Raw genomic sequence first — 16,094 nt, forward strand, 5'->3', positions numbered from 1 at the left:
ACTCACTGAAAAAAAATAGCAATTTAAATCGTTTATAATTGCTCACAGCGTGCGTCAGACCAATTTTAGTCCCTAAAGATCCTGCTCATAATCGTCTGCAATTAAAAATACGCCATTTAATTTTATAGTCGCATTCCGACCTATATCCTTGTGTGAATCTAGATCAGAGCACTAATTGCCAGATTGCAATATTAGTTGCACGATATAATTTAAAACACCTACTCTGATTTACATATGAGAGGTCATCGAAAAGGTTCGCTCAAGGTCAGTATCGATATATGTGGAAGACGATTGAAAGCTCGTAGGTTAAGCGAAGCATTCAGTGGGTGTGCCAAATGATGGCGGTGGACGAGAGGGAAGCAACACGGGCGTTCATTATATATTTAAAATAACGATGATAATCATAAATATAAATATTAATAAAAGATATTTATTTAATAAAAGTTTTTGCTGAGCATAATAAATAGGTTAGGAATACGAAATCTTTTTCCGTTTTTTTTTTTATGTTTTCTTGCCGTTATCGGTCAAATATTAAATTTAACTCACTTCTAATGGTCGGATTGACTTAAAGTTTGTTATAGGTACCTACTTTACGTAAATTAAATATGAAAAGAAAGGCTAGTAATAAAAAGTGAAATTTTAACAAAACTTATTATTTTTAGGCCGGTAAAAAATGATTGAAATTAATAAAAGAACAAATAATATTTAATGATAAAAATAGGTAAATAGGCGTATTTGAAAAATAAAGTCAATAAATGATATTTAATTCCAATTTCAATCAATTTTTTTTTACAAGAGCCCATATTGTCTACCGCACTCGCAATCGTAATTTCACTTACCCTTTCTTTCTACCGTCCTCTTAAATCTTTTGACATAGGTAAATTAGTAAGTAATTGTGATTGTGTTTGCGGCAGAACGGACGTCAAATAAGACTGAATGTCGGAAGTTGAAATATGTCTTATTTATCAGTACATTATACGTGGTTCATTTACCTTGACTAGGTAGGTAGATAGTTCAGACAGCCAACTAAGAATTCTTTACAAAATCATTTCTCAGAATCTAGTAGCCTTTCTAGTTAAAACAATCAGATCCTAAATGTCGATTCCAGACCTTTTATTCACAATGAAAATATTTTGAAACAATTTTTATCTCTTGCATAAACTCGTCCATAACAATTAGAGTCCATCTTCGAGTATTACATGATTAAGCAATAGCGAACCACGACACGATCAGTCCATCTTCAATTTCTAAGTAGATCGATGGAGTATAAATATAGTACAATGTTTTAATTGCTATCATAACATCTCTCGTTTCGCATCTGAGTGGTAGTTCGAGCAAAAAACATGAAATTGGTGTGTAGCATATAATATACTACAAATAAAACAAATTTTGAATATGACCTACTTCAGTTATGAACTTGATACCTTACTCTATAATCTCATAACTAAGTATTGTTTTTAAGAATTCATCAATCAAATTAGACAGATATCAAAAGTAGCTTATTTAAAATCCAAACAATGATTGGCTAGCAAAGTAATACTTCCATTGATATTGTTTTTATCTTTCAGATAATCATTCTCTCCGTCGTAGCCTGGTCTAGCTGTGCCAAGCTAGACAGGAACTACCTCCCCCCTTCTAACGCTGGATCTTCTGGAGGCTCCCCCTTCCTCCAAGCACCTAACTCAGGCTCCAACTTGCGAGGCACCAACCGTAACTACCAGGACAACGGTTTTGGCCGATCAAACGACTTCAGCCAAGGAAACGGTCTCGAAGGAGACTCAAATGATTTTAACAATGGCAACGATTTCAACCAGAATGGTTTCAATGGTGGCAATTTCAACGGCGATGGTTTTGCTCGGGCTGAGAGGCCGCAGGCTGCTTTTGAAAGGAATGCTGCTATCCTGAGACAAGATTCTCAGAATGATGGCGAGACTTATTCTTATGCTTATGAGACTGAAAATGGCATCTACGCTGAGGAGAGTGGTGTGGCTACTAACGGTGTGGAAGCTCAGGGCAGTTATTCGTACACTGGTGATGACGGTCAGGTGTACACTGTCAGGTAAGTTTTTGACATTTGATGGCTTTAATCGTTGTTGAATACGCAGCTGTGCAAAAAAAAAGAAATAAATTTAAAAGTTGTAATTTTGACACAATGTACCTACGTACACAGGTCTGTGTTCATCATTGTCGAATATTTTTCGAAATTACTGAAAAAACTTCCTCAACTTAACTTTACGTTGAATACGAAAATTACGATAACATACAGTTCTCTTTTGATTTCCAAATGAAAAATTTTCGAGAATGGTGTTCTATACCTAGATGGTATAGAAATAGAATAGAACAGAAATATTTATTGATTATGTAACATATATCAAATTTAGCAAGTCAAATATTAACATTATGACAAAGAATTCCATGTGACAGACAATCAGCCTTATTGGTTTTATTATTTTATAAGAACTGTCATAAAAATGGTAAAGCCTTACTTGGTGACCTATTCTCATATACCACTTCTACAGTCAAAGTTGATATTGGCGACATTTTGAACAGATACACAGCCGACCAGAACGGTTTCGTGCCTGTTGGTGACCACATCCCTACACCCCCGCCGGTCCCTGAAGAAATCCTAAAGGCTCTGGAGCAGAACGCACGCGATGAAGCTGCTGGCATCTATGATGATGGTAAGAAAATAGTTTTATTAGTTCATAGCAAAAATATCACGAGACCGATACTTCGACGTCATGGTCAGAATATCCCGTGAGTGGGACGTGAACTGGTTGGAAACTATGCAACCTAAATGCTAATGGCATAAAATTAAAGATGGCAATTATTGAGACAGTGACGAGCACACTTACGTTTACCTTATAGGCTAAGTCACTTTACAATGAAGCTCAAAAGACATTTTTGTGGTATTATTATACAATTAATTTTCATATTCAAGGTTCATACACCGAAGGCAAATACGAAGACAGCAACCAGTACAGCAACTACAACAACAACGGAAACGGCAACAACTATAACAACGGCAATGGCTTCAACAATGGCAACAACTTCAACAACGCCAACAACTACAACGCCAACAACTACAACAACGGCAATGACTTCAGCAACAGTGATTTCAACGGGAACGACGAAGACACCGTGGTCACCGACGCCGCTGTCTTCAGATCCAATCAGGCATCCAGAGGCTTCGATGGAGCTACTAAGGCGTACCTCCCACCCACTCAGAACCAGAGGGCCCAGGGTAGGAACGGTCTTGGCCCCAGGTCTAGAACCAGGCCTAGCTTTAACGCTAGGGACGGATACAATTATTAGACGAATTTTGTTAAACAATGGTAATGGATGAATTGATTAAATGAATATTATTTATTGAGAAGATTTTGTTTGTTTTAGTTAAATTCATTTAAACATAAATAAAAACTTGTTCTCACTACGGGAATCGAACCAGGTTGTTTTGAAAAAAAAAACTTACATTATTTCTATTTGGATATCGATAGTGTAGGTCACAATCATAAATGTTATGTACTATGAAACACGATATCTAGAATGAATAAAATACATTGTTTTCATATTCTTTAATAATGATAGTTTTATTTTTTCAAAACGTCCGGGTTCGATTCCCGAGCAGAGTAGGTATAAGTTTTTATTTTAAACTAACACTAAAATTGATGATATTATGGTTCCTCAGAACAGATCTTCGTATGTCTTATAGTTTCAGACTTTCCCATACTGACTGATCTAAAATGGGCCACCCTGTATTTATGTAGGTACTTCACAAATAGTATTCGACAGTTTGACTTTTTTTTCTGCGATCATGGTTCACATAAAACCTAGCAACGCTATGCTTGCGAGAGCTCCGCTATGCTTGGGGTTTCTCTATGGGATCGAATCAGAAATGAGAAGATACGTAGAAGAACAAAAGTCACCGACATAGCCAAGCGAATTAGCTCGTTGAAGTGGCAATGGGCAGGCCATATAGCACGGAGAACAGATGGCCGTTGGGGCAGAAAAGTTCTCGAGTGGAGACCACTGATTGGCAAGCGCAGCGTAGGACGCCCACCAACGAGATGGACGGATGATCTGGTTAAAGCCGCGGGTTCACGGTGGATGCAAGCCACTGCCAACCGAAGCGACTGGCGGTCTATTGGGGGAGGTCTATGTCCAATAGTGGACGTCCTACGGCTGAGATGACGATGATGAACATTAAATTATATATCAAGAAAAGGCCCCGCTTAGAGGTATTATATTTGTTGCTGTCGTTCCTCTATAACGTTCAAACATATAAAAAAACACAATGATAATAGTGACAATTAATTATAGGTACTACATATATCAATAAGTAAATAGAAACCGGTCAAACGTAAGTCGTTCTTAGGGAAAAAATAAAACTTTGTAAATTGTATGTTAACGCCTGCAGATACTTTATGAAACGAAACAGGTATAGGTACTTAGACAAAGACGTTTAAAGATGTATAGAACTCTCAGTTGGCGAGTTCGACTCGCACTTAGTGACTTGATCGAATTATTACATGTTTTCAAAACATTAAAAACTAAGTGTGTAGATAGATATCAATATAGGTAGGTACTATAGGTACCTTCTGAAAAAAAATACATTATAAAACATGCATGTCATGTAATTATAGGAAACTCACAAAAGGATCGTTAAAAATGTATACAAACAAAATAGATAGGTAACGTCTAATAGTCATAAAACTACAGTAAAATGTTAGCCAAAAATAAAATAACAATGTCTAATAAAAATTATATTATTGGCTTATTTTCACTATTTTGTACAATTAAGAGTTGAAAACATATAAAAAATAAGAATGTAATAAGAATTGAATTTTAAAAATAATGAAAATGATGAACAATGATGAACAATATAACAAGTATGTATAGAAGATAATGAATTGTAAAATATATTTAGTACAATCTATGTTTAAGCGTTTAATAAAATACCACGATAATTCCTTAGGTCACAATGCACCGTTCCAAAGTAAGATTTCGAAACAACAAATTTTACCGCTAACATTTAAACAATGTTAAAATAATCGTTATAATATATTAATTGTTTTACAATACGCAATTTTATATCAAACTTATAAACAATGATGTAAGATCAAAAATAATGATTATGAATGAAGAAATGAGTTTTTTCGCCTACGAAGATTGATTTTATTTTGTTTAAATGAATACCAATTAAATGCGTCTAGATCGTGAGTGAGGTTTCAATCAAATATCAGAAAATGAACAAAGTAAACAAGTAGGTTAATGACTCACGTGCTTTCAATTTTATTTTACATTATCTAACGCCGGTGTTACAAGGTAAAATAAGATACGGAGCAATGCGACTGAAAGTAAGCTGCAGCAATAAAAAAACAGCTAGAAAATTGATTCGGGGAAAAATGCCAAAAGAAATATTAACTGCGTGAAAAAACTAGCAATAGCTATTTCTTCCAAGGGCAGAAGTACCGGTTTTGGCACCTTAAGTTAAGCCCGTTTTTGGCCAGTTGACATTTGCAGTCATATATAAAAAGTTGTAGGGGAGACCGAGGAGAGTTATGACAGAGGAGAATAGTGACAACGTCGATTTTTGGTAATCTCCTAACTGCTAGCAAGCTCGCAACCAGGCTCGTTTGCTAGCTAGAGATTTGAACTAAACGCGCGCTATTGCGACTTCGCTAGCAGTTAATAAGTTACAAAAAATCGACGTTGTCACTACTGTCCTCTATCATAACTCTCCTCGGTCTCCCCTAGTATTAAAATAATATGTTTTGTGAGTTTTCAAAAGTTTATACTGAAACGAATAAATTTTATAATGATTTATTGCTATAAATTTATTTCAAATTTATATATTAAAATGGTACTTCTATTACTATACTACTAATACTATTTCAAGTCGTTGCGAGTAGTACAATGCCAAGGATGAAGAAAAACACTTAGTGGCCGTTGTCCGCTAGCTTCAGTGTTCGGTAGGCAGTCTTCAGTACTCGGATGAGAACCTAAATAAACAACGCAAAAATACATTTTGTTAATCTACCTTTAAATAATAATTTATTACTTTCAATCAACTTAAATAAATAAAGTTGTATACGGCGAGTATGTGCTAATTCAAGAAGGAAATTTACACGGTGAGAAAATTGGGAAGGGAGGATGGCATATTGACGGAGTACCTTACAATTTTGAGGCAATGAATTATGACGTTAAAGTATTTATTTAACAAGGAAGTCTATTTTGGGAATGATATTTATTTTTCTTCAATACCTTACCATAGCTGATTGTAACAAGATAAATAATTGTTGATGATACAATCATGCACGAAGATAATGAATGTAAAGTCGCAACTTGCATAATGAGTACAATTTCTGGAAAAGTCCAAGAAGTTAAGCAATATGATTAAAGTTACAAACTTTTACCTAGTCACTCTGGCAACACAGGCGATCGTTGTATATAATTAAAAGTCAGAAAGTTTGTGAGTATGTTTGTGTGTATGTTTGTCACTTTTGACGCTAAAACAGCTGAGCAAATTTAGTGAAATTTGGTATGTAGATAGCTGAACGTCTGGAATAACTAATTATTTTGTTTATTGCCAGATTCTCCTCAACATAGGTGTTTCCGAATCGGTACCTTGTAAATTTTTTAGAGACCTAAATTAAACAAAGATATTTTGACTTTGACTTTTGATACATACAATTTGCTGTTTTTATCTCGATATTTCAACGGGATCAGAGGACGAACTATTAAAATGGGAGCTCCGACGCTCACAAAAAAACGGTCCGCACAATGTTTATCTTTCCATCGTTGGCCGGTTTCATTGTTAATAGATCACCGTGCCGTGTAATGCTATTTCATAAGAATCACCAGCAGACAGACTCAGCGGGATGCAGGTGGAAAACTGGTCACGATCTTTGGATGGACCGACTTACAGATGAACTAGGGTCACTATCATATCAGTCTGTAATATTCTTTACTCACAATTATTGCAAAATTTTAAGGCCATTGGGCCGTTGGACGCAGGTATAAAAATAGCCAGATTCTATAACGGGTTGGTGCGGGTGCGTAACTTCTATTCGATGCTCTCAGAACTTTCTCCTTTCCGTGCCTCTATCTAACTCCAAATTCTATGTATATTCTTATACTGTCCAGTGCCCCTAGTGTAAGTTTTCGGTTACAAAATACGTCACGATCGCATTTGCGTTAAAATCTCATTTGTATGGAACAACACGAACATTGCAAACGTTCCGCTAGAGGCGCTGTTCGTGTTTCCATATCAATTGAGATTTTAACGCGAACGCGATCGAGACGTATTTTGTAACCGAAAACTTACACTAAGGGCACAGGCTTATTCGGCTGTGGAACTCCTTACCGATTGACTTACGACGCGCAGTCTTTGTCACTATTTAAATCTATGCTAAGGAGCACTATCTGTCATCTTGTAATTATTAGCCTTATTATAATTTATTTATTTATTTGTTGCTGTTTATCTCACTACCTATATTTATTTAGGACGTATATTATATGTACGATATAATTATGTATGTATTCGTAGATGTATTGCTGTTACGTTTAAATTTTCTGATCTACTTTTGATGCACCACCTGTGTGTAAACTAGTCCTTCCTTCTTTCTGTAAAAAAGGTTGCCTGAAGAGATCGCTCTTAAGCGATAAGGCCACCTATTGCTCACCTTGTAATTTTAATAATTTGTTTTTTGTATCGCTTACTATATCTGGTGTACAATAAAGAGTATTGTATTGTATTGTATTGTATTGTGCCTGGATGAGATCGATCTGAAGCGATGATGCCGCCCATTGCTTACCTTGGAAAATGTCTATTCTCTCGACTGTAGAGGAAACTGAATCACGTACCAGGGTGGAAACTTTTAATAATTAATTTCGCTATGATTTCTTTGGCAAATGGATTGGATGTCAACATGACATTGGTAGCAAAAAGACCCTGTTACGTGATTCAGCTTCCTCGCCTGTACATAGGAATTTTTGACTGTTTTTTGCTTACTATCTTTATGGTGTCATAGACCCGTAGGACTACGTTTTGAGGCTTCAAAAATATTAAAGTTGTTTCTTTTTCGCATATAGCTTCCGGAGCATTTGCCCAACCTAATACAAAAAATTGTGTCATTTTGGGTGCCTGCATAAGTAGAAATTTAGGTATTAGTGTTTTCCATTAGTATTGGACGAAAAAAAAATTAAAGACGAAAATTTTACTTTCTTATTAATATCTGAGCAGTAACTGATGTACATAGGCATTTTGGTGTCATATCCATCCACGGGAATCCTGATTTTAACCAGTACCTAACATGTCGCCCAACTAACTCTAAAAGAATATACAGTTTGTTAAAAAGATGTCAGACGTTTAAAATACTGATATCTGTTATCCAAAATATTTTGTGTCAAATTCATCCACGATATTTATAGATATTTTTTTTTTTAATATAATACCCTGTAAAACCCACAAAAGAAAATTCAAGTTGTTAGAGTTTACGTGTTTTGATTATTAACGGTGTAAAAAAACACTATTCATAATTTGTGTCATTTTCATCCACGGATTCTCATTATTTGAAAAAAAAAACTACCACGAAACGTACTTCGCGCGAATGGCGAGCGCGGGGAAGTACATCGGGTGCTTGGGCGCCGGCTGGCAGCGTTCGTTTGTTTATATTACCCGCGGCTTCGCACGCGTAGACTGACAGTTTAATTGATTCCGAGATTTTACTGAATTCTCATGGGTAATCCCAAAAATTACATCATAGTTATCATTGACTTTGTATTAAAAACAGCTGTGCAAAATTTTTATGAATTTAAAGTCTAGCGCTTGTCATTTCGAGATTTTATGCCTATCCCATGGCAATTTTTTACGAGATACCTACCTAATAAGTTTAAGTTTTTTTGCTGATTACTTTTGGTTGACTGTAATTTCATTGTTATCTAAACAACACTTCCGCACCAAATTTCAAATCGATGTCATTAATCACTGAGGAGTTCCCTTCTGAGGAGACGCTCCTGGCTGCTTTACCAAGATGTTACTACCAGATACCGGTGTAAAGTAAGCGGCCAAAAGTTAGCGGCCGATTATAGCCCAACCAATTAAGAAGTTTGAGTTATTATTTGCATTTGTGAGTTCATAAGACTGACAAAAACACAACACACTATATGATACAACTAGTTTATATTTAGTAGTTAGTATGACACAAACTAGTTTATATTTAGGGACAAGTATTTAACCTGAACGTCTGGTGAAGCAAGAGAATTATTGCCAGCTACACCAGATTAAAACAAGCAGCTTATAAAACTTCGAAACTAAAATGAAAAAAAAAAACACCAACATGGAAATGCGAACCTCTTCAGGTCTTTCCATAAAATAACACTGGATATTAAATGCTTTCTACTAAAGCTGCAACTGCTAACTAACCTCAACTAGTCTAGGAGCCACGCCCGATTTAATGAAAGCGGTGTATTTTTTTTTGTAATAAAATGAGAAAAACGACATGTTGCAAATATCAAATACGAACCTCTCCAGTATTTTGTGGCATGTTATTATGCACGTTGAGAGCTTTCTATCAACGCTTCAAGTGTCCATTAACCTCATTTTAGTTTTGAAGAAAAGGTAGAATTAAAGTTAGCGGCCGAAAATAATCACAACAAAAATAAAAAAAAAACATTGATTAGAAAACGTGTTCCTTCCAGATATTTTATTAATACGATTATGAATTTGAAAAGATTTCCATCAAATCTGAAACTGCCCATAACCAAAGCCTAGTACGGGAGTTACGCCCGAATAAAAGTATGCGGCCGAAAAATTTTGCAGTAATATGACAAAACGACCAACTTAGAAATGCGAACCTCTTTAAGTCTTTCCATAATTATAATACGGGATACAAAGCTGCAAGAATTTACTAACCTCATCTAGTTTAGGAGCCAAACCCGATTTAAGAACTGGCGTAATTTTTTTTTGTAATAAAATGAGAATAACAACCAGTTTTTTCTGGCATATTATTACGCACTACGCCTACTTTTATTCGGGCGTAGCTCCCGTACTAGACGTTGGTTATGGGCAGTTTCGGATTTGATTGAAAGCTTTTTAAATGCATAATCATCTTATTAAAATTTCTGGATGAAACGCGTTTTCAAATTGTTTTTATTTTTATTTTAGTTTTTTTTTTCGGTCGCTAACTTTAATTCTACCTTTTCTTCAAACGAAACGAGATTAGTGGACATTTGAAGCGTTCATCGAAAGCTCTCAGCGTGCGTAATAATATGCCAGAAAAAACTGGAGAGGTTCGCATTTCCAACATAATTGTTATTCACATTTTATTACAAAAAGAAATACGCCGCTTTTTTAAATCGGGTGTGGCTCCTAAACTAGATAAGGTTACTAAACTCTTGCAGCTTGTATCGAAAGCTATGGAGCTATGGAGTTATAATATGGAGATTTAAGAAGTTCGCATTTCCAAGTTGGTCGTTTTTTCATATTACTGCATACATTTTTCGGCCCCCTACTTTATTCGGGCGTAGCTCCCGTACTAGATGTTGGTTATGGGTAGTTTCGCATTTGATCGAAGCTTTTGAAATGCATAATCATATTAATATATATACCATCTTTCCAGATATTAATATAATATCTAGGAGGAAGGCGTTTTCCAATCAATGTTATTTTTTATTTTAGTTGTTTTTTTTTCGGCCGCTAACTTTAATTCTACCTGTGCGAGAAAGGGGAAGTGGACTGTATAGAAATTTCGAAAGAGCAACGAGAGGAAAGTCGGGATGGTGAAGGAACGTGCCGGAAGCAAAATATGGCGTCCCGCGACAAATTAATAAATAAAATGAAAAAAGCACGCGAAAGAATAGCTGCTGTAGGAAGCTCTCACCTGAGAACTCCTCGTCTGCTGCAGGGCAGGATCTTAGGGCGTCGGTAACGGGCACCGTTTGGCTCGAAGTCTTCAGCTCCTCCGGAATCACTGTTAACTCTTACCTCTGGTGTCGTACTTAGCCTTCAGTAGCGCGCAAGGGTGCAGGGAGGCTTCAGCAGCAGCACTGAGCTTACGTTAAATTTAAAAACTACGGTTTGAAGGAAAGCTTGTAAAGTTTGGGCAGCGTAACGGCTGTTACAATTCAAATTCTTAAAATGATATTAAAAAATAGAGAATGAATGGCGCTCCAGCTGACGAGTCAGCTGGTTTTGTTATCGAAAAAGTGGAGGGGAGCGGTTATTCGGATGTCGGTAGTTAAAACAATTAAGGTGTGGCCAGCGTGAATAAAAATATTAGGAGGTAAAGGCTCCTGACATCTGGCAATACTGAACATTTCCGCCCACCAAAATACGCTGTATTTTAACTAGGTTAAACGATAAAAATAAATAAAAAGTAAATAAAGAGATGGAAAGTAGGATTACTACGAGCGATAGTAGCGATGGAGTAAGGTAGGCAGGGGGCAGAGCTTTACGACTGTATCTACGATGCGACCTAAAGGCCACTTCATGGGGCTGGTTTGTTCGTTAAGAACAAGGACTAGTGCGCCCTTTTCTAGGGCAACCTGCCTATCGTGCCATTTCGTTGCTGCTGCAGCGTATGCATGTATTCTTGGGACCACCTTGCCCAGAAATCTTGATGCATTTTTTTGCTTGATCGGAAACTACGGCAGTGTCCGCGCGGTGCTACGAAACGTCTTAGTGCGGCGAGGAACGCTTCTGTCGTAAGTTCGGTGGCGAGTTCTGCATGAACGGCGTTAGCTAGCTGTGCATACAAAGACGCGAATGTACGCTTTGTACGTTTTATTTCCCCGCCCACGACCGAGAGATACGTCGAAAGGTCCGCCGTAGTCGACGGCGGCGCTTAAGAACGGTTTTAATGCGTTAATTCTGTAAGAAGGGAGGTCCCATGGAAGGTGCAGACGCGCTTTGTAGGACGAACGCGAAAGCATTTTAAACATTTCGATACGACTGACCGGGTCGCGCGCTTTGGCGAGAGTATCCAGAAATTCTTAGCGAGCAAGTTTTGAAGCGTTTGTACTCCCGGATGCATAAATTTTTGGTGGTACTCTTCAATTAAAGGCACGGTTAGACGGTCGTCTCGAGGTAGAAGCAACGGGTGCTTTATATCGAAGTCGACGAATGCGCGAGACAGGCGACCGCCCACCCTCAAGAGGCCCGCATCATCTACGAAGGGCGATAATTTTTTAAAAGTTTTCGGGTAGAGAATTAAATTTATGAGCTTTCAAAAGTTCGATTTCCGACGAGAAGTAATTCATTTGAGAAACTTTATTAAAGCCATAAGGGCTCGCGTGACCTCCGCCGGGGTTATGGGGCCGGTGATGACCTTATTTTTAGATAAGCGGTGTTTTAAGTTATGGATGTAACGTAGGCAGTATGCCACCACACGGTTTAAAGTTTTTAACGACGAGAATTTATTCAACAATATTACGAATGGGGTTTCTTCACTAGAATGCGCGACCAGAGTGACCAGTTTTTGCTCACCGAGATAAGAATCTGTGTCGACTGAGAAGGCTGACCGTGGCCAAGCGTCGGCTGGTTGCGAAAGCCAATAAGGCCCGTGCCACCAGCTAGTCTGATTTATTAGGTCGTTAGGCAATAGACCCCTCGACCCGCAGTCGGCAGGGTTATCCGCAGTTCTGACGTGTCGCCAGTTTTCGGGAGGAATCGTATCCTGGATGTGGCTAACTCGGTTGGCTACGAATGTCTTCCACCTCGAAGGGCACGACTTTATCCAGGACAATGCGACACTTGAGTCCGACCATGCGAAAGTATCTTGGACCACATGAAAAGGCTTTAGAGCTTCCTGGACTGACATCATGAGGTCGGCCAATAGGACCGCAGCCAACAACTCCAGTCGTGGTATCGATAGCTTGCGAAGCGGAGCTACTTTGGACTTCGCGCAGGAGAGTTTGACAGTGCACACCCCATTGGCGTCCAACATACGACAATAAATCACTGCGCACATTCCGCGCTCAGAAGCATCGCAGAACCATGTAGTTGTAAACACGACGAAGTCACTGACCATGCGCCTTGGAACGTTCACGGAACTCAATACCGGCAGTTGTGCCCGGAAAGCCTTCCACTCCAGGCTTATGTTATCGGGAGCGTCGTCATCCCAGGCGACGCCGGATACCCAGAGCAGTTGCATGAGGTATTTTGCGAAGAAGGTGAGTGGCGACAAGAGACCCAAAGGGTCGAATATGCGGGCAATCTCGGATAGTATCGTGCGCTTGGTACATCGTCGATCGTCCACAGATACTTTGAAGGTGAAACAATCAGGTTGCGGCAGCCACGAAAGGCCTAGGATTTTCAGAGCCATGTCGTCGATCGACTCGAACTCTCGGAATTTTTCGCAATACAAATCCTCAGGGGGTACGCCCACAAAGAAATCCGGACGATTCGACGTCCATTTGCGTAGATGGAAGCCACCGAAAGCTAGGATCCGGGTCAGTTCCGAACGGATCCTCGTCGCCTGCTCCACAGAATCAGCACCTGTGACGATATCGTCGACGTAAGTATCGCGCTTGGACGCCTGATCCGTCGGGTGGCTGTTCTCCAAATCTTGAGCCAGCTGTTCGATAGTACGAAGCGCCTGAAATGGAGCCGACGAAACGCCATACGTCACGGTAAGCAGTCTGTAGTCGCCGATGGCTCACGGGGGGATGGTCGCCAAAGGATGCGTTGGTATTCCGCGTCCTCCGGGAACACTAATATCTGCCTATACATCTGCTTTACATCAGCAGTGAAGACTACGGCGTGCCACCGGAACGAAGAAGCAAGTGGAAGATATTTTTTTGTAGTTTGGGTCCCGCTAGCAATGTGTCGTTTAATGAGATACCTCGCGCGTCCTTGCGCTGGCGTCGAATACCACGCGGAGAGGGTACTAGTCGAAGAGAGCCTCAGAATCCCATGATGAGGAATGTAAAAAAATTACGCTATCGTTTGCCGAGGGTCACACCTTTCCAGATGACCACACGCCTCGTAATCCTTCATGAATGCCGCATAACTCTTCGAAAGTTCCGAGTTTAGCTGAAGCTCTTTTCCAACAATGAGAAGCGCTTAAGCGCGATGGCACGAGAGCCGTTGAAAATTGGTTTACTTGTAAGGTCGGCGAAGGGTAGTGGAACAATAACTACCACTTCTTCCGTACGACGATAATTCGTGGCAAATGTTGCTCACACAATGCGTCATTCTTTGATAGAAGGACATTGGTCGGGGTGTGAACGTCCTCCAACTCCCAAACCTCCTAATGGAGTCATCTAACGATAGGTTTCTGTGATTTTTGTAGTGACATGACAACTGCCACGACGAGGACGAGAATATCCAATGCGCCACCACCCATCACGATCCAACCGAATATGGTTTTGATAACCGTTGGCTGACCGGGTCACCCTGGATCAATCCTGGACGTAACGATGATGCGAACACGTCAACGCTTAGCAGCATGTCGATCGGACCCGTTCATTCCAACACGGGTCCGCGAAGGCCAGGTCTCTATTCGTTAACCACGACGACGGTTTAATATGTCCGGTTGGCATATCGGAACATATAGTCGGCAAAACATATGCCTCGAACGAAAATGTACTATTATGTTCATCAGTATTGGATGAAATAGTACACGACAAAGTCCCACTAGGTTCCGCTAGCGCCTGGCCTATACCGCTAACAATGTGCTTCGCTTTACTCGCTTTCAAACCTAGCCTGTTTACACACTGTTCCGATATGAAGTTGCAAGCGCTAGCGCAGTCTAGTAGCACACGCACCGGAACCCGTTTACCGGTTCGATCTGTGACCAAAACTACGGCAGTCGCAAATAAAGTGGGTCCGGTCGCCGGGCCGGCCACCATGGCGATGGCCTCGTCAGCCGCCCCAGCCGATTTATTCATAATGCTAGGTTGCTCCGGTTTATGAAAATGCAACAGAGTATGATGCGAGTACCGACAGTGTTCACATCGCTGCTTCGAGCGACAACGCTTCACGGAGTGCGCGCTCGACAAGCATAAAATACAAAGTCTACTCTGTTTAGCGAATGTGAACCGGTCGCCGGACTATATTTTAAAAAACGTTGGACAGGTTAGGATATGGTGCGACCCTTTGCATACCGCGCATGACACAGCAGCGGCCACGAAAGCCGTTTTATGTTTAGAATTCGTTTTATTCCCGGCTGGCGTTGGTATGTTCGCCGGCGGTGAGATAGTACCTACGTTTTCGAGCGCCCGACGCCTCTTTTCGATAAATTGTCCTAACACGTCAAAGTCCGGAACCCCGTCGGAATTATGCTCTAATTCAAACTGTTCCTTAGTAGCCTTGTCTAGTTTCGACCACAGCAAGTGCACTAACATATTTTTGTCCGGTAGCTTATACGAATTTAAAATCATTAAATTCTCCGTAAACGTCCGTATAACCCGGTCTAAGTCTCGAGAACTACGAACCGGTTCACAGTTCACGAGTTTCTCAAAATAAACGGTCGCGATTTGTCGCGTCTTATTATATTTCCTACATAAAGCGCTATACGCGACACCGTAACTCTCGTTCGTGAGCGGGTAATTCTTTATTAAATCATACGCCTCGTTTTTTACGATTGTTAGCAAATAATGCAGCTTTTCTACGTCGGCAAATCCGGGCGCCTATGAATCAATGATTCATACAACTGTCTGAACGACACCCAATTTTCTAGTTTCCGTCAAATTCTCGTATGTTAATTTGGAAGTCTAGCAGCGTGAGACGGAGGCGCTTCTTGAACGGCTTTACAGCTCGATCCGATTGCAACTCAGCCCAACGCGCTCTAACGGCTCGCAATTCGCGTCAAATACCTGCGTTGTACGAAACTCTTCGCGATGCATGTTTAACGGCATAGAAACATAAAACCTGACGCATAGCAGCTGTGATATTCGCCCGAAAATTGATTCAAAAAATCGTTATCAGAACATAATCGCAAACTCACCATCGTTTGCAGCTACTAAATATTCGAGAACGCATTAAACGCGTAGTCTCGAGCTAGCGCGCACGGGTCGGCTAACTCAGCTCTCAACTCTATCTGAGTTTTCGACATTTTCCGCACTTATCACTCTAAACACACGCGAAATAT

The 16,094-nt window shown here is 39.8% G+C and overlaps 2 protein-coding genes across 2 annotated transcripts; one reads left to right on the forward strand and one right to left on the reverse strand.

Annotated features, from left to right (window-relative positions):
- Positions 1 to 1,282: 1,282 nt before the first annotated feature.
- On the forward strand, positions 1,283 to 3,315 carry LOC141441935 (uncharacterized). Its single transcript, XM_074106823.1, has 4 exons — positions 1,283 to 1,352; positions 1,569 to 2,059; positions 2,551 to 2,681; positions 2,942 to 3,315. The coding sequence occupies exons 1-4, from the start codon at positions 1,344 to 1,346 to the stop codon at positions 3,313 to 3,315; spliced, it is 1,005 nt and encodes a 334-aa protein (XP_073962924.1). The 5' UTR covers positions 1,283 to 1,343.
- Positions 3,316 to 11,537: 8,222 nt separating this feature from the next.
- On the reverse strand, positions 11,538 to 14,452 carry LOC141441936 (uncharacterized). The gene is made up of 4 exons (XM_074106824.1): positions 14,390 to 14,452; positions 12,488 to 13,598; positions 11,959 to 12,169; positions 11,538 to 11,604 (listed from the first exon to the last, which is right to left on the reverse strand). Exons 1-4 carry the CDS (start codon positions 14,450 to 14,452, stop codon positions 11,538 to 11,540), a joined length of 1,452 nt encoding a protein of 483 aa, XP_073962925.1.
- Positions 14,453 to 16,094: the final 1,642 nt, after the last annotated feature.

Source organism: Choristoneura fumiferana, chromosome 24, assembly GCF_025370935.1.
Source record: "Choristoneura fumiferana chromosome 24, NRCan_CFum_1, whole genome shotgun sequence".
NCBI lineage: Eukaryota > Metazoa > Arthropoda > Insecta > Lepidoptera > Tortricidae > Choristoneura > Choristoneura fumiferana.